This window comes from Taudactylus pleione, unplaced genomic scaffold, assembly GCF_031769625.1.
Source record: "Taudactylus pleione unplaced genomic scaffold, aTauple2 ptg001337l, whole genome shotgun sequence".
NCBI lineage: Eukaryota > Metazoa > Chordata > Amphibia > Anura > Myobatrachidae > Taudactylus > Taudactylus pleione.
In genome coordinates this window covers 498,327-518,000 of record NW_028285737.1, presented here as the reverse complement: position 1 = coordinate 518,000, position 19,674 = coordinate 498,327, and the positions used below count along the sequence as shown (strand labels likewise).

At 48.0% G+C, this 19,674-nt stretch overlaps 1 protein-coding gene across 1 annotated transcript in view; it reads left to right on the top strand.

Moving 5' to 3' along the window:
- The window catches only part of LOC148443066 (uncharacterized), a 57,489-nt gene extending 38,453 nt beyond the window's left edge, over window positions 1–19,036 (top strand). Inside the window, exon 6 of the mRNA XM_088463300.1 lies at window positions 18,152–19,036. Within this exon, the coding sequence (XP_088319426.1) occupies window positions 18,152–18,948 (797 nt within the window). The 3' untranslated portion in view covers window positions 18,949–19,036. The remainder of the gene's footprint in view (window positions 1–18,151) is intronic.
- Window positions 19,037–19,674: the final 638 nt, after the last annotated feature.

Genomic DNA, 19,674 nt, shown 5'->3' with positions numbered 1-19,674 from the left:
CCTCATCACAGCACCATCATAGTGTCACACACTCATACCTCATCACAGCACCTTCATAGTGCCACACACTTGTACTTCACCACAGCACCGTCAGTGTCATACACTCATACCTCATCACAGCAGCGTCATAGTGTCACACCCTATACCTCATGACAGCACCGTCATAGTGTCACACACTCGCACCTCATCACAGCACCGTCACACGTACCTCATCACAGCAGTCATAGTGTCACACACACATACCTTATCACAGCACCGTCATAGTCACACACTCATACCTCATCACAGCACCATCATAGTGTCACACACTTGTACCTCATCACATCACCGTCATAGTGTCACACTCATACCTCATCACAGCACAGTCAGTGTCACAGACTCATACCTCATCACAGCACCGTCATAGTTCACACGCTCATACCTCATCACAGCACCATCAGTGTCACACACTCATACCTCATCACAGCACCGTCATAGTGTCACACACTCATACCTCATCACAGCACCGTCATAGTGTCACACACTCGTACCTCATCACAGCACTGTCATAGTGTCACAGACTCCTACCTAATCACAGCACCGTCATAGTGTTATACACTCATACCTCATCACAGCACTGTCATAGTATCACACACTCATACCTCATCACAGCACCATCATAGTGTTATACACTCATATCTCATCACAGCACCATCTTTTTAAATGTCATATGTTTTATTGCAAAAAACCTTTTTATATGTATCTTTTTACAATATGTATTTCTTTCGATAGCACTTTGCACATATGTTTTATGTAACTGTATGCTTGTTTGTATTGTAGCATTCGTCCTCAGTTGCCAGGCAACTGTAACAACACTTGATGCAGTTTTCATTATGCTACCTACGATCTATAGTAGGTCTGATACTGTTGAACACATGTGGTTTCACAACCTTTGGTGTTCAGTAATAGATTTGTACAAATCATTTTTATATTTGTATATTTTTTCACGTTATTTCAGATTGCTTGTGTGACTCATGTTGCCGTGGTTATCATTTAGGAACTGTGGCCAACCTCGTCCTCCCGTGCGCTGGAAGTGGTCACGTAAGCGCCAGCCTCACACGTGTTCTGGATGAGAGGTGATTTGCACGTCCGGGTGCTGAGTTATTTAAAGCTGTTTGTTTGTTATCACATTTTGTATTTGACATCCTGATGAAGCGGTGTGTTGCCCGAAACGTCGATGATGATGGTTTCATATTAAAACACAGCACTGTTTATACGATACTGAGATGTCTCCGAGTGCCACCTTCTTGTTCTTCTATATGGTGGGGACGCCGTTCCCCATTAGGAGGGCACCGGAGCAGGTATTTTGCCGTATTCACCCTGCGAGTGCCGGATCATTGTTGTACATCTATATATATATATCTATAATTATTACTGTACGTTATTTTAGTTACATAGTAACTCCTGTGAGTGATCCAGAAATATTTGAGCATATATTGATACAAGATGAAATATTATCTCTAAAGGAGTTTGTAATGTTCTCATTAATTATCTATACAAGTGAGAAAGTGTGTCTGTGTCTATTTGTCCTTTATACACGGCCAGAGTTTTGTACCTAGCTCCACCAAATTTGCCATGGAGGTGTAGTTTGACCAGGACTAGCTTTTTGGCTATGTTTGAAGTTGATCAGGGCCATGGAGCTCTACATAGTGCCCACCAAGTAGGCCGTGGAGTCTCTGACTTTATATTTTTGTTTAAGAAAGTTCGCTCAAGATGTCTTCAGGTGCCTAAACCTGCCCTGATCTAAAGGCACAGGCTGATATGTACCAGTGTGGGGCAGGTAACAGTGCTCCAATAGAAAAGCAGTGAGTTGGAGGATCAACTGTCACACTGCACCTGCACTGACAGTCACTGATTTCCTCCAAGCACATTCTCATATGCCATGGTCTCCAATGTTGTTGTGCCGCAGAGGTCACCGGACCTAGAAAAGGGCATTCCTGCACGCGTGCCGGAAAAGGGGGCATGTCTTTAGGACACGTCCCCTTTTCGTCACTCTTGTGGGCGTGCCCGGCACTTACGTACATGCCTGGCTGCCCCCAAGCACCATTCACCGGTGGTGACCGCTGCACCGCTGTTTTCCCCACCTGCGGAACACTGCGGTACACGGGTGGGGACAGCACCTTCAGGCTGTTAGCGAGATGCCGCCAAAAGGGGCAGGGTGCATTCTGCCCTTTAGAAATCGGGTAGGGCGCGACGCCTCGCTAAAACAGCCTAGCAGGAACGCTACTTGTAGGACATGTGAGTTGGGAGCTGCTATGTCACTGGATCTGCTCTGCAGGTGATGGATCTTTATAGGCGGAAAGTAAAATGTTAATACAAAATGTCTTGTTCTGCAGCCACCTGAGCAATATACGGAGCTGATTGTGTGGCTGAAGCATTTGTTACTAAAGAGGATTTATATACTAGAGTTACCAACAAGGGTAATTACTAAGCCTATAGCTGTCAGTACTAGAGACCAGCACCGTCCCCATACAATGCAGTGACGGATCCGGTGGTGGCGATTAGGGCGATCGCCCTCCGTAGTGAAAACCGTCCTACATTATGTTTCAGCAATCCTGCTGCACTCCTGCACTGAAAAGGTTAATTTCCCACTCCTCCCTTTAGCTGCACACACACCCGGAACCTTTCATCTAAGGACACTGGTCATCTGTCTTTTTGCATGATCAGGCTGCCAGTGTGCTGTGAACGGAGATCGGAGGTGGTGGGGAGAGGGCTGCAGTATCCGGAAAGTTATTTTTTGTGCAGCCAGCTCCCAGCCTATAACTGGGCTAAGGGCACATCACACAGCTCCTCCACAAGCCAGGCACTGAGTGCTGAGGGGCTTTTGCCGGGATCCTGGGGGAATGTTTAGCTAATGGAGCTGCAGTTTGCAGAGTTGGACATGTAGTAGCAGTAGCCTGGTGTAATTCTGTCCCTTCTCTCTCCCTGGCCACACTACACCCTCTCTAGTGTGAGTACTAGGCAGCATGTACTTCCCTGCCCTGCCTCACCCACGTAAGTGGCTGCAGAGATGGGCACCCAGCCCTGGCTGGCACATGGCTATCGGCACCTCCAAGTGGCAGGGTCTGGTACTGTGTGTCCCGTGCATTGTGCAGGGGTAACTGCCTGAACACTTCTGGAGGGAAGATGCCAAGGGATGGGTGCCCTGCAATGTGCCAGGCAGCTCTGGTCTCGTCATTGTGCTTACTGTAGCCTGTGAGTTTGTATAGATGCATTTAGCACGCTTGCATTGTACATGTACAGACAAACACAGGACGGAATGTACTAACGCTAAAAAATGCCATCAAAACTCCAAAATGTGCAGTTTTGATTGCATTTCCCATATGCACAAAGTTTCGCTTTCCGGAGCATGTGCCTGATAGACAAACCATAAATAGATGGCGTCGCCTATAGAAGCCTATGGGCTTTCTTCGGCAGAAATTCCCGGAAAGATCCCTCCTTTTCCTCGAATACGCTGGCTGACTGTCATAAGCCTGGAAGTCATAACTTTGCATGGGACAGTTCTTGTCTTCAGAGCTGTCCTGTGTGTAAGTAATCATGCATACAGCGTTAATAAATGCTGGTATGCATGCAATAAGGGGAGGGGTGTACAAGACACATCCCACCTACAGTGGCTACATGCGTTAGATCCCAGTCACTTATCGGGAACATACCGTCATTAATAATGCTGGTATGTAGCTAGAAACGCGATGAGCTGTCCTTTGCGAAAGAGGGACTTCTGGGCTTATGCCCCGGGAGTACTTCTGCACATGCTCAGTATGACTCGTGCGCCGCGGGTGTGCTGGTAAAGATCCGATTGGGAAAGCTAGATCCCCTTCCGTAGATTGACCCTGAGGTCATCAGCCAGTGTCCAACGTCACTCCCTGCCATTCGAGTGGGCACAGAGGGGGAATATAATCATGTGCAGAGCGTAGCGAGCCACTGAGCCCAAAGCATGGTGAGCGAAGCGAGGGGCCAACTTTCTTTTTGGTGGACTGCGTGGGCAAGAAACTGCGCTTCCGCCCTCAGTGTACGTCACTTCCAGGTACAGTATCTGAAGGGGAAATAGTCTCTACCGATCCGATTGGATCTCTCTCTGATGCAAATGTGAAAAGAAACCCATAGTCTTCTGGCATCACTCACCGGGTCCAATGAATCATTCAGGAGCTTAGTACAAGTGAAAGGGTGGTCTAAACAAAGTTTTGGCCGCATTTTTGCCCTTAGTACATCCCACCCTAAAACAAATAGAAATTGGAATAATCCATGTAACAAACGAGTATGGACCAGAAAGGAGGAGGAGTAGGGACCAGAAAGGGGAGGTCAGGATCGATCATTAAATCGCCCCTCTCCCCTAAAATAAAAGTCTAGATCCGCCCCTGATACAATGTACGGGGCAGGTGCTCTTGTGTCATTTATCCAGCTTCCAAGCTAAAGGTTTTCTGCGCTTGATTCCAGTAGCGAATGTCATCTCGGAAGCTCCTGGAGTGTGATGCCCGGGTCCTAGGTAGATGCCGCCAGTAACACAGCTAGTGCAGAAATCAGCAGGATGTTAGGCTACGTGCATTGGAGACCTTCACCGGCTGGGGGGCAATGGTGATAAATAGCCCCAGAGAGGCGGCTAATGGTGGTAACATGGAGCACGATGGGCCTCCAGGCAATTACTGCTGGTGTAATAACATGGGCCCCTTAGTGCGTGGTAACGCAGACCCCTAGTGTGGAGTAACATGGGCCCCTCTGTGCGTGATAACACAGGCACCCCAGTGTGGGGTAACACGTGACTCTTTGTGTGGGGCAACACGTGATTTAGTTTGGGGGTTAACAGAGGCCCCTTACTGTGTGGTAGCAGGGGCGCATTAGTGTGGGGTAACACAGGCCCCTTAGTGTGTGGTGTAACAGGGGCCACTTAGTGTGGTGTAACATGGGCCACTTATTGTGTGGGGGGTAAAAGGGGCCACTTAGTTTGTGGGCTAACAGGGCAGCACCAGAGCTTTGAGAGAGGTGTACGGGCGGCAGGGTGCAGGGGGGAGACTGCAGCCCCCTCCAGACCCACACCCGCTGCATGTACCGTGTCATATCTCTCCCTGTATCTATGCATGTGCTTACCGACAGCCCGGTAGCCGGAATGCGCTGCACACCCCACTTCCGCTCTGTGCGTTCCACCAGACTTCCGCTCTGTGCGTTCCACAGTGGGTTGTGTTTCTATCCCCTTTGCTTGCTGCTAGATCCTTATCCCCTTCAGCTACAGAACCTGGCCGTGATGCCGCGTGAGGGCGGAAGTGCTGTTCTGCCTCCTCCCATAGACTGTGCTGTGCGGGAAGAAGCAGAAAGGAGACTTTGTTGTGTCTGAGGGTGATTATTTTTATTATTATACATGGGGAGCAGCCTATGGTGTCTTGTTGTTGTTATTATTAATATACAGGGAGAGCAGCCTGTGGTGTCTCATTATTATTGTTATACAGGGGGAGCAGCATGTGTTGTCCTGTTGTTGTTGTTGTTATTATACAGGGGGAGCAGCCTGTGGTGTCCTGTTATTATTATTATACAATGGGAGCAGCCTGTGGTGTCCTGTTGATGATGATGATGATGATGATAATAATAATATAATATTATTCAGGGGGAAGCAGCCTGCGGTGTCCTAATGTTGTTATTATGCAAGTCATTCAGTGTTTCATATGTGAGTATGTTACATGTGTATTCTGTGATGTTTATTATTATTTATTCCTAGACAACCGAGCAGTGAGAATCTGAAACATCTGTACTCGCAAAAATGAGACGTATCATTGATTCCCCGGGAATGGATAAGGACAAGAGTCACATGACAGAGCGGATACTAAATTTCACCCTGGAGATCGTCTACCTGCTCACTGGGGAGGTGAGGGGGTTTGAGGGCATCACAGTGTCCTCACATATATAGTAATAATACAGGGACATGACTGGGGAGGTGAGGGGGATCTGCGAGAGTCACAGTGACATCACTTCTATCTATAGTAATAATACAGGGACATGACTGGGGAGGTGAGGGGATCTGGGGGTGTCACAGTAACATCACTTATATCTATAGTAATAATACAGGGACATGACTGGGGAGGTGAGGGGATCTGGGAGAGTCACAGTGACATCACTTATATCTCTAGTAATAATACAGGGACATGACTGGGGAGGTGAGGGGATCTGGGGGTGCACAGTGACATCACTTATATCTATAGTAATAATACAGGTACATGACTGGGGAGGTGAGGGGATCTGGGAGTGTCACAGTGACATCACTTATATCTCTAGTAATAATACAGGGACATGACTGGGGAGGTGAGGGGATCTGGGAGTGTCACAGTGACATCACTTATATCTATAGTAATAATACAGGGACATGACTGGGGAGGTGAGGGGATCTGGGAGTGTCACAGTGACATCACTTATATCTCTAGTAATAATACAGGGACATGACTGGGGAGGTGAGGGGATCTGGGGGTGCACAGTGACTTCAGTTATATAAATATATATATATATATATATATATATATATATATATATTGTTATAACCGAGTACCAGAGAGCCGTTATCCAATATTAGTATTAGTCCCATAGTCTTCGCTGGATTTGGGATTTATTTTATAGAGAGTTACTATATACTCTAATATACTCTATATTGATGTCTCCCATAATACACAGTATTACACAGTAGTGAAGAATACATCCGGTGAGTGTGAGACACCCAGCAGCTGTCCCTGTGTGTCAGGAGGACTGAGCAAGACCCAGAGCCCCATCACGGTGCCTCCACCTCACTCATTGATACATGAGAGACACAATGACCAGAAGATCCTGGAACTCACCAACAAGATCATTCATCTGCTGACTGGAGAGGTGAGTGCTGGGAATGGGACATAATACAGTAACACCAGGGGATGTGTCTGGGTGATGACTGGAGAGGTGAGTGCTGGGAATGGGACATAATACAGTAACACCAGGGGATGTGTCTGGGTGATGACTGGAGAGGTGACTGCTGGGAATGGGACATAATACAGTAACACCAGGGGATGTGTCTGGGTGGTGACTGGAGAGGTGACTGCTGGGAATGGGACATAATACAGTAACACCAGGGGATGTGTCTGGGTGATGACTGGAGAGGTGAGTGCTGGGAATGGGACATAATACAGTAACACCAGGGGATGTGTCTGGGTGGTGACTGGAGAGGTGACTGCTGGGAATGGGACATAATACAGTAACACCAGGGGATGTGTCTGGGTGGTGACTGGAGAGGTGACTGCTGGGAATGGGACATAATACAGTAACACCAGGGGATGTGTCTGGGTGATGACTGGAGAGGTGAGTGCTGGGAATGGGACATAATACAGTAACACCAGGGGATGTGTCTGGGTGGTGACTGGAGAGGTGACTGCTGGGAATGGGACATAATACAGTAACACCAGGTGATGTGTCTGGGTGATGACTGGAGAGGTGAGTGCTGGGAATGGGACATTATACAGTAACACCGGGGGATGTGTCTGGGTGATGACTGGAGAGGTGACTGCTGGGAATGGGACATTATACAGTAACACCAGGGGATGTGTCTGGGTGATGACTGGAGAGGTGAGTGCTGGGAATGGGACATAATACAGTAACACCAGGGGATGTGTCTGGGTGGTGACTGGAGAGGTGACTGCTGGGAATGGGACATAATACAGTAACACCAGGGTATGTGTCTGGGTGGTGACTGGAGAGGTGACTGCTGGGAATGGGACATAATACAGTAACACCAGGGGATGTGTCTGGGTGATGACTGGAGAGGTGACTGCTGGGAATGGGACATTATACAGTAACACCAGGGGATGTGTCTGGGTGGTGACTGGAGAGGTGACTGCTGGGAATGGGACATAATACAGTAACACCAGGGGATGTGTCTGGGTGATGACTGGAGAGGTGACTGCTGGGAATGGGACATTATACAGTAACACCAGCATCATTACATTGCAGTTATATGTACTCACCTCCTAGATACAGTGGGACACATCTATACAGGGGCTGGCTGTTAGCCACACCCAACTAGGCTTTTTATAGCCTTAATTGAAAGCTGCCATGATAGCAAAAGGCAATGTAATGATGTGCTAGGCATATATGCTAGTGTTAGGGACCTGCAGAAAAATGGGGACCCTTGATGCTGGGCTGCAGGCTTAAATGCTTTGATCAAATCATGACTAAATCCCCTTTGTTTTATTTGCTGCACACACATAAATTTGCAGTATATTATTGTTAGCGCCGATAGCAAAAGTTTTTCCCTCTAGACTCTGGGCAGGCAGGGAATCTAGGCGTGCACCAAAAAGGAGGCGTGGCTGACTGGGAAGGGGTAGGCCATTGTGACACGCCCCCAATCCGGCACATTTGGGGGCATGCCCAGCACTTTCGGAGATGCTAGACTTTCCCCAAGCTCTCCCCTCACGGTGAATAGATGCGGTATCAATTCAACCCATATTGATCGATCACCGCAAGTTTTTCTCACCCGCAGGTGGGGAAGGCACAGGACAGGGTTTTTAAGCAGGGCGCATTAAGCCCTTTTAAAATCGGGCAGGGCACGGCACCTCTCTAACACAGCCTAGCGGGAACACCACACTCCTGACACCACACGCTATACCTCATAGTATCCAGTGTCCCCCCAAGCACTGAGAGAGAATGATTTGTAAACAAGGTACAAAAATCTAATATTTCATAATATGACCTGTGTCTAATACACTATTCTTGTAGATAATCTCAATTAAGGAACAGAAATTATTAAATTGTTATTAATTTGTGACTTATTTAGAGTGAAGATCTGACTGATATGAAGACAGAAGATATAGAGGGAGAAGAAGAGACGTATGTGACTGATATGAAGACAGAAGTTATAGAGGGAGAAGAAGAGACGTATGTGACTGATATGAAGGCAGAACTTATAGAGGGAGAAGAAGAGACGTATGTGACTGATATGAAGGCAGAAGATATAGATGGAGAAGAAGTGACGTATGTGACTGATATGAAGGCAGAAGATTTAGAGGGAGAAGAAGAGATGTATGTGATGGGTGATCAGCAGTGTAAGGATGAGGAAATTCCTACAGATATCCGCACAGGTGAGAAATAAACACTTTTATTGCAGAAGAGAGTCACATATTCTCTGTGTGCAGCATTCTGACATAGTGGGGTAAATGTATTATAGTGGCACACATCATGCCACTATAACTCTTCCTGCTTCGCCTCTTTACCGAGGCGAAGCAGGAAGCAATAACGTTGAGATGTATGAACATCTCATCTGCCGGAGTGGGGGTGTGAAAATTCCCCCCTCCCAACGATCCTTCCAGAGTATACAATGCATCAGCCTAGTGCTGATGCGCTGTGTCTCACTCCCGGCCGCCTCCACTGGGCATGCGCAGGATCTTGTAAACAACCTCCAGAGTTGGCGGCCGCCGCAGCAGAGACAGTGCTTTCCCAGCTGTGGTAATAGGGCAACGACAGCAGCAGTTGTCGATATCGATAGCTGCAGCTTGTGATGCCTGAGGGTTGGTTTTGGGTTGGAATAGGTGTGGTAGACTGAAGAGGAGATCAGAGAGGTGTGGATGAACTTAGGTGTTGAGAGCCAGGACCTCCTCATATAGATGTGAGGAGGTAGAGATACAGCAGTGGATGATGGGCCCGAAGTTGAGAACAGGAATAGAATGTAATTATTGAACAGTTTGTTGGAATGGAACTGAATATATAATACTGAATGAATGAGCAAAATCGGATTGGGACCGATGATGCTGGATTGAGAGCTGGATCGGTTTGAGACCGATGTTGATTTGAAGAACTTGATGGAATTGAGGGCTCGATTCAGACCCGTTCGCACGCAGCTGTCCGCAATAGTATGCAAATCCCGCGATTGCAAGCAAAACATTAGCACGCCCACTATGATTTGCCTTTTGATCTTTGTATGTATTTAGACGCCCATCAACCTGACACAAGACGCCCACTTGGTCTTAGAAACATACGTCATGTCCAGGAAGTGTATTAAACTATCGGTAACATCTGCCAACATAGGACCCATACGCAGCACTTCTGGTGGACCTTACCCTACCGCAAGCACTGCGAGTGCTGCTGTGTTTATTTCAGCCGTGTGACGTGTATGCTGACGATGCGTCTTAATTGTATACACCCTTGAAACAGTGTTCATACGCACAGACACACCTGTCAGTCTCCTCCCCACACTCTCTGGTGTATCTCATACATCAGGAGCCATCAGCCCCTATTCTACTCCTGCTCTCCTTCTCACATCATGTCACTGTGTGTTACCAGCCCAGATATCTGACCAGTCTCCTCCCCACACTCTCTGGTGTATCTCATACATCAGGAGCCATCAGCCCCTATTATACTCCTGCTCTCCCCCTCACATCATGTCACTGTGTGTTACCAGCCCAGAGATCTGACCAGTCTCCTCCCCACACTCTCTGGTGTAGCTCATACATCAGGAGACATCAGCCCCAATTATACTCCTGCTCTCCCCCTCACATCATGTCACTGTGTGTTACCAGCCCAGAGATCTGACAAGTCTCCTCCCCACACTCTCTGGTAGATCTCATACATCAGGAGCCATCAGTCCCTATTATACTCCTGCTCTCCCACTCACATCATGACACTGTGTGTTACCAGCCCAGAGATCTGACCAGTCTCCTCCCCACACTCTCTGGTATCTATCCTACATCAGTACACTTGACATCACTTTAATGATGAAATCACTGGTCAATGTGATGAGACCCCATGTGACATTACCCAATATCTTCCTTGAGTAATATACATGAGTGAGTGATGTTTAATAAGCTGTATACTACCCATCACAACTCACTCCACTTTAACTCCTCCGTCACACAGAGCTATAACCACACACCTGTCATTGCACAATGGTTCCCTCTAGTCTACGTGCTTGGATGCTCTGTTCTGTTGTGCTTTATCTTCTGACCTTTCTCTGTAACCTGCTCTGCCTTCCTGCTTTCTTCCTCTTTCTGCTGTTTCCCGCTCTGTGCCCTGTGCCATTCCCCTACCCTGTCCTGCTGCCTCTCCTGCTCTGTGCCTGCACCCTTCCCCTACTCTGTCCTGCTGCCTCCCCGCGCTGTGCCCTGCACCATTCCCCCTACCCTGTCCTGCTGCCTCCCCCACTCTGTGCCCTGCGCCATTCGCCTACCTTGTCTTGCTGCCTCCCCGCGCTGTACCCTGCACCCTTCCCCTACTCTGTCCTGCTGCCTCCCCGCGCTGTGCCCTGCACCATTCCCCTACCCTGTCCTGCTGCCTCCCCCACTCTGTGCCCTGCGCCATTCGCCTACCCTGTCTTGCTGCCTCCCCGCGCTGTACCCTGCACCCTTCCCCTACTCTGTCCTGCTGCCTCCCCGTGCTGTGCCCTGCACCATTCCCCCATCCTGTCCTGCTGCCTCCCCCACTCTGTGCCCTGCGCCATTCCCCTATCCCCTACCCTGTCCTGCTGCCTCCCCCGCTCTGTACCCTGCACCATTCCCCTACCCTGTCCTGCTGCCTCCCCCACTCTGTGCCCTGCACCATTCCCCTACCCTGTCCTGCCTCCTCCGCTCTGTGCCCTGCACCATTCCCCTACCCTGTCCTGCTGCCTCCCCCGTTCTGTGCCCTGCACCATTCCCCTACCCTGTCCTGCTGCCTCCCCCGCTCTGTGCCCTGCGCCATTCCCCTGCCCTGTCCTGCTGCCTCCCCTGCTCTGTGCCCTGCACCATTCCCCTACCCTGTCCTGCTGCCTCCCCACGCTGTGCCCTGCACCATTCCCCCATCCTGTCCTGCTGCCTCCCCCACTCTGTACCCTGTGCCATTCCCCTACCCTGTCTTGCTGCCTCCCCCATTCTGTGCCACCATTATCATACTTTGTTGCTCTGTCCTATCTCTCTCCTTCCCTCTCAGCGGTTATATACAGTGACTCTGGTGGGACTACTCTCCCTGAGGATGACCAGAGGACCATATAGTTGCTGCTTTTACTACATATATATCCACCTGGGGAACTTTGTGTAGTGTGGACGCAGTCTTTGGGTAATTAGCCGACATATGTCCCATTTCTATTTGTGAGGGAGGTCTAGATGGGTTTTGTGGTTCACCAACATCACTGGCTAATGAGGCTTCCAGCTCTGTGATGATGGCTAGGGAATGCTACCCAGCAAAGTTTGCATTTGGGAGGAGATATACATTGGTGATGATCAGCGGACGTCCATGCTGCTGCTCTGACACCCCCGCTGGCGCCGACCACCGTTACTGATCCGGGGAACTCGGCGGGCTTTTGGGGGTTCCAGCTAGCAGGAAACCCCCCGGGGAGCCCTGGACTGTGGTCGGTACGCAGGGGGACAGCAAGGTAAGCAGCGGGCGTCTGCTGTAGACGCCCGCTGATGCACAGTCCGTTTTTGTCCCCGGGGCTCCCTGGGGATGGCTGCAAGTGGAGCCAGGCAAGAGCCTGCGCTACCACTGGACCACCAGGATATGGGGTTGGCATGCCGCGGAGTTGCGCGCCAGCATCCAGCGGGTTAAATGCATGCCAGGGGAGAGAGCTTTCCCTGTACAGCACAGGAGGCTCCCCCCCCCTGCTGCACACAGCGCCGTTTTCTCTATGTATTAAGCGAGCGGAGTTGCACGCCAGCATCAAAGGGGTTAAATGCATGCCTGGGGGGAGCGCTTTCCCTGTACAGCACAGGAGGCTCTTCCCCCCCCCCCCTGCTGCACACAGCGCCGTTTTCTCTATGTATTAAGCGGGCTGTACCAGCGATCCTCCCCCGGGCCCGCATCCTCTGAGCTCTCCGGCGGCCATCTTTTTTTGAGCAAGCGCTGGTCTCAACGTTGTACGGTTCCTGGGTCCCTCCTGCATACCTCTCCTCACAGAAGGTCAGCTTCACCTACGGAAAGATCTGGAGCCTGAAAAACTGGAACTACAATTTCTTCATACAAATGAAAACGGGACACTACCTTAGGAGGGTAACCCTCCCTTGTACTAAGAACAGCTTCATCCTGGTGAAAAATCAAAAATGGTGAGCGACAAGAAAGAGCTGCCAAATCAGAGACTCTGCATGCAGAAGAGATAGCAAGGAGAAAAAGTGTCTTCGCTGTCAACCATTTCAAATCTACAGAGTCAGGAGGTTCAAATAGGGGAGCTTGTAGCCCCATAAGAACCAAAGACAAATCCTGCTGTACTTCCGATGGAAGAAAAGGAGACTGAACTTGCAGAACTCCTTGGAAAAATATTCCAACATGTGGTAATGAGGCAATCTTCCTCTGGAACCAGACTGACAGGGCAGAAACTGCACTCTCAAAGTGGCCAGGCGGAGACCACGGTCTAAACCTGCCTGGAGAAAAGCCGGTACCCTGGAAATCCTGAAAAGCCAGTATCCTAGAAATCCTGAACACCTTAGGATCCTACTTCCTATGGGAACACCATTGACCAGAAGAATGCCAAACTCTGTAATAGATGCGGACAGAGGCACACCATCTAAGCCACACCATCTAAGCCAGACAAGATAAGTACGGATGCCGGCAGGGACCCTGCATTAGCAGATTCTGCCATAGAGGAAGAGGATACAGAAGTCTATTGACAGATTCTGTATGACGGTGAACCAATGACGTTTGGGCTAAGCCGAGCCACCAATATTACTGTTCTGCCTTCCTGCTTGAATTTCCCAAGAACTCTTGGGAGGAGGGAAATTGGAGGAAAGAGATACGCCAGCTTGAAATCCCATCTTACTGCCAGTGCGTCCACAAAGGCTGCTGATGGGACTCTGGACCTGGGGACCTTGTGGTTGTGACGTGACGCCATGAGATCTATCCCTGGTAGACCACATTTGTTTACCAGGAGTTGAAATACTCCCGGATGAAGAGACCACTCTCCGGCGTGTATGTCCTGGTGACTTAGGAAGTCTGCTTCCCAATTGTGTACTCCTGGTATGACTATTGCCGAGATGGCCGGAAGATGATGTTCTGCCCAAATCAGAATCCTTGTCACTTCTTTCATGGCTGCGTAACTTCTCGTGCCTCCCTGATGATTGAGGTAGGCCACTGTAGTCGCGTTGTCGGACTGGATCTGGACCAGCCTGCCCTGGAGCAGGTCCTGTGCCATGATAAGTGCTTTGTATACTGCTCGCAGCTCCAAAATATTTATTGGCAGATGACTTTCCTGATTTGTTCATCTTCCCTGAAGGGTGCGATGACCTGTCACCACCCCCCATCCACTGTCATCTTTGGTGAGAAGCACCCAATTTGGAATCCAGAATGGGCGCCCTTTGTTCAGATGATCCTTTCTCAGCCACCACAGGAGGGAGTGATGAACCTCTGGAGTGAGAATGATCTTCTGGGGCCTTATTAGATGATACTGTCCGTTCCACTTGGACAGAATCAATCTTTGCAGAGGCGTGAAATGGAACTGAGCATACCCCACCATGCTGAAGGTGGATACCATTGATCCTAGGACCTGCATTGCTAACAAAATGGCTACCCTTTGCTTTCATAGCATTTTGCATATTCGCAATGATAGACTCACAATCCTGTCCTCTGGCAGAAACCCTGTTTGTGCCAGAGAATCCAGAAGAGCTCCCAGATGTACCATCTGCTGTGTTGGAGAAAGCAATGATTTCTTCCAATTGATGATCGCTTTTGTAGACCACACAAGCAGTCAGGGGAAACCGGCGCAGAGGTGAGCAACGGCAGATCCTAGGCTGAACCCTGACAGTACCATCTGCTGTGTTTGAGAAAGCGATGATTTCTTCCAGCCATGCTTTTGTAGTCAGTTGAAGATGGCTTTGTAAAACAACCGGAGTCTGTGCCAAAATCAGAAGATCGTCCAGATATGGCAGAATTCTGACTGCTTGATGCCTGGCTGCCATTATTTTGATAAATACCCGGGGAGCCATAGATAGGCCAATGGGTAGAGCCTGAAAATGGTAATGTAGCTGAAGGACAGCAAACCATAAAATTGTTAGTGGGATTGTGTAATAGGAACATGCAGATATTCATCCTGAATGTCCAGGGAAACCATATAATCCCCAGGCTCCATTGCCAAAATAATTGACCGGAGAGTTTCCATACAAAACTTGGGTACAAGGATAAACTTGCTGAAGGTTTTTAGATTTAGTATAGGGTGATGAGCCCCATTCGGTTTCTAAACCAAGAATAGATTGGAATAATAACCACTTCCCTGTTGCGACACAGGAACCGGGATTATTAACCCCGCTTGCAGCAGGGAGTGAATTGCTTCCTGAAGGGCTAAGGCCTTTGCCCATATGATGGAGGATCTGTGCAAAAAAAACTTCTGGGGAGTATGCCTCCTGAAAGTGAGGGCATACCCATGAGAGACCACTTCTCGGACCCAGGCATCTGTTGTCGTTTGACGCTAACAATCCACAAACTGAAAAAGTCGGCCTCCCACCCTGGGATCCCCCAGTAGGAGGCCCGTCCCATTAGGCCCAGGGTTTGTTGTCTGGCTTACAAGCTGAACGTCTTGCTTTGTCGCCTTGTCTTGCGAAAACTAGTCGGCTTAGAGGAAGACTTCCCTTGCTCGTCCCTGAGGATGAAGGGACCGAAAAGAAACCTGCCTATATTTTATAGTTGTCATAGATGGCAGACCTGCTGACTTTGAAGCCACCAGAGTAGCTATTATTTTATCCAACTCTGCTCCAAAAAGTACCTTTCCATAGAAAGGTAAGGCTTCCAGCGCCTTCTTTGATCCTGCATCCGCTTTCCTGCATGCCACTATTGGAGCTGCTGTTGCCTTTAGAAGCTAAAATTCCAGAATCCACTGCAACTCCTCCCAGATAGGAAGCTGCTTCCTGTATGTGGGAGATATACATCATCTGTTCTGTTGTAGCATTTGGTAGAAAGTCTTCTAATGCCCCCATCTATTCTTCAACAGCTTTGGCTACCCAGGCTTCAGCCATAGCTGGATGAGTAACAGCTCCAGATGATGAAAATATTGCCTTAAGACATGCTTCAATTTCTTTATCTGTGGAATTCTTCAGAGAAGATGCTGATGGAATAGGTAATGTAGCATTTCTGATTAAATGCGTCACATGAGCATCCATAGTAGGAGGTACATCCCACTTAGTACATAGAGATGTCGGGAAAGGATACAACGATGTTATTCTTTTATTCACATAAAATCGTTTGTCCAGGTTACCCCATGCCTCATCCATAAGCTCAGTGAGCTGTTGAGATACAGGAAACTCAGTTTTGACCATTTTTCGGTGGTAATTAAACACTGGTGACTTCTTACTATGAGGTGGTTTATCATCCTGAATATCTAGGATTGATTTAACCGTTCTCACCAAAGAAGGAACATCCACTGTGGACAGTTGGTCCTTTTCCCCCGAGCTAAACCCTGGAGAGGAACCCTGTGCATCATCTGATTCCTCTGACGATGTGTCTGAATCCATATGTTGGGCAGACTGATAAAAAGATAACTTCTGCATAGGCGCCTTAGTAATTACCGGTCTGCTGTCAACATTAGATGGTGCCATCCTCTGACTTGGATGGCCATAAACATCATTCCAGGAAGGATGCATAGGAGGTGCAAACATGGCATGCTGTGTACACCCCATCCAAGGAGGCAGTGTGGTAGCAGCCATACGATCCACAAACTGCTTCATTACCTGGGACAAAGAGGAGACCCAAGATAGCTCTTGTCCAGGGACAGGTAAACTGGACCAGTAAGGTGGCTATTTACAGACAACACACCAACCATCCTTTACATCCTGAGGCGATAAATAGGCCATACAGGATTTACATGAAACCAGCACAGGTGGCTCCCCCTCCTGTATCCCTTTAGCTTTTCACATGTTCAATAAAGGCAATAATTGCAATGTTATGTGACAGCATTCACAAATCTTTATGAATGTGAAGTACTCAGAGAAAAACTTCCACCCCAAGAGGATAGAGAAAAAACAGTGATAGTTATAATTGACAGCTCCTGTATTGACACTGTCTCTATCAGTCACATACAATGCATATGTAATATATTTACAATTAACTCTAAATTAACTGCACAAACACAATGGAATGGTAGGTTATAGAGCACTATATACCTTAACCAAGGGAGAGGTATACAGGGAGACTGACCCAAACCCTCCTGAGACCAACAGCTACAGCAGCACACTAAGGGCCTGATTCAGAGCCGGACGCTCTGACCAGAGCGCTCGCTCTGAATCAGGGCCCTCCTCCATGAAAATGGAGCGGCCTCCTGGCCGCTCGCATAGCTGTGGGTGACCACCCACAGCATATGCGAGCGGCCAAAAAGATGGTCACGATGGTCTTGACCATCGGACTTGCGACGGAGACCTTGCGATAGGGTCTCCCTGCCACAAGAACTGGAGTGATTTTAGCTCTATCAGAGCCAAAATCACTCCCACTGACATCACTAGTGATGTCAGTGGGGCCGGCTTCAGACGGTAGGCGTTCCCATGGGAACGCCTCCGTCTGGCAGGCATGCCCGCCAAAGGGGGCGTGCTGTAAATCAACATCGACAGCACGCCCCCTTTGGTGCGACACCCGGAGCGATGGGAAGCCCGTCGCTCCCCGGGTCTCGGGCATGCGCACGACGGAGCTCCCTCCATCGTGCGCATGCGCAGTGGGGAACATAAATACTCCTAACCTAACCCCTACCCATCCCTCCCCAGTGCCTAACCCCTTACCTTATCCCTCCCCCTAACCCACGACTATCTTCGTTATTCCAGCGGTCGTGATGCTGGTGCCGGTATTCTGATGAGTGTCAGGATTCCGGCGTCTGCATTCTGTCCGCCAGAATCCCAGCAGTCAAGATTTTGTCTGCATCCCGTCTGTGCTATACAAAAAAGTGTGAATAATAATAATACAGGTATTGTATTTTCAGCAGATGGATGCACAAGCAGGAATGCCTTGGAGGGACATCTCATCTTGTCTACAGATATTAAAATAGAAGATAACATCACACAGGAACCTCCAGGAAATAATCCCATTACACTAAATATACATCCAGTACCTCACAGTTCGGATATATCATGTGATCCCTCTAATCGCAAGGACTGTTCTTCTGTTACCTCAGCTTTTGATACACACAGTGCAGCTCATGCATCTGATAAAATATATCCCTGTTCTGAATGTGGGAAATGTTTTACACATAAGTCAGATCTTGTTAAACATAAGAGAAGTCACCCAGGTGAGAAGCCATTTCTATGCTCTGAGTGTGGGAGATGTTTTGCATATAAATCAGTTCTTATTAGTCATCAGAGAAGTCACACAGGTGAGAAACCATTTCCATGCTCTGAGTGTGGGAAATGTTTTACACATAAATCGGATCTTGTTATACATCAGAGAATTCACACAGGTGAGAAACCATTCCCATGCTCTGAGTGTGGGAATTGTTTTAAAAATAAATCGGCTCTTTGTAAACATCAGAGAACTCACACAGGTGAGAAACCATTCCCATGCTCTGAGTGTGGGAAGTGTTTTGCATATAAATCAATTTTTGTTAAACATCAGAGAACTCACACAGGTGAGAAGCCATTTCCGTGCTCTGAGTGTGAGAAATGTTTTGCACAAAAATCTGATCTTGTTGCACATCAGAGCAGTCACACAGGTGAGAATCCATTTGCATGCTCTGAGTGTGGGAAATGTTTTACAAATAAATCAAATCTTGTTAAGCATCGCAGAACTCACACAGGTGAGAGGCCATTTCCATGTTCTGAGTGTGAGAAATGTTTTGCACACAGATCAATTCTTGTTGAACATCAGAGAAGACACACAGGCGAGAAACCATACCCATGCTCTGAATGTGGGAAATATTTTAGAAGTAAATCAGCTCTTTGTAAACATCAGAAAAGTCACAAAGGTGAGAGGCCATTTCTATGTTCTCAGTGTGGGAAATGTTTTACATGGAAATCAAATCTTGTTGCACATCAGAGACGTCACAGGTGAGAGGCCATTTCCATGTTCCCACTGTGGTAAATGTTATTCACATAAATCAGTTCTTGTTACACATGAGAAGCATGTGAGGTGAGAAGTATTTTTTGAGCTCTAAAGTGCGGGAACTAACAAATCAGATTTTGTTACACATCAGAGAAGTCACAGAGGTGAGAATCCATTTCCATGCTCTGAGTGTGGGAAATGCTTATGGTGGTGGATCAGTGTCTCTTACAGATCACACCGATAAATTGCTGTGGTTCTTCAATTATTGAGTATATATGTAAAGAGATAACAAAGAAAATGCAATATGATGTAGTATTTCCAAATGTTCATGGAATCATAATGTGAATCACAACAATCCAAGGGAGAGGTGTTTACTTCTCATTCCCAAACATGTCAGCAAGTCAGTTTGTTAAAATTACACATCTGCCCAGTGTTCCACTCTGGCGGGGTATGAGACAGGTATCTTCTTAATGTGTTTCGACATTTCCTCTCATTCAAAAGCCAAAGTGGAACACTAGATGGACATGTAAATTTAGTCAATGGACTTGTGAATTTTGCAGCATAGAAAGATCTTGTTACACGCCTCTTACATCCATCTGGTACTTAAGCTGGGGCTTTAAATAAAACTTTTCATTGTTATGCATTTTAAAAATTGTCTTTTTGTTTTTCATGTATATTAAAGTGTTCTCTTCTTCACTACTTCATGGCAGCCAATACTCTGGGATTACTTCCCAT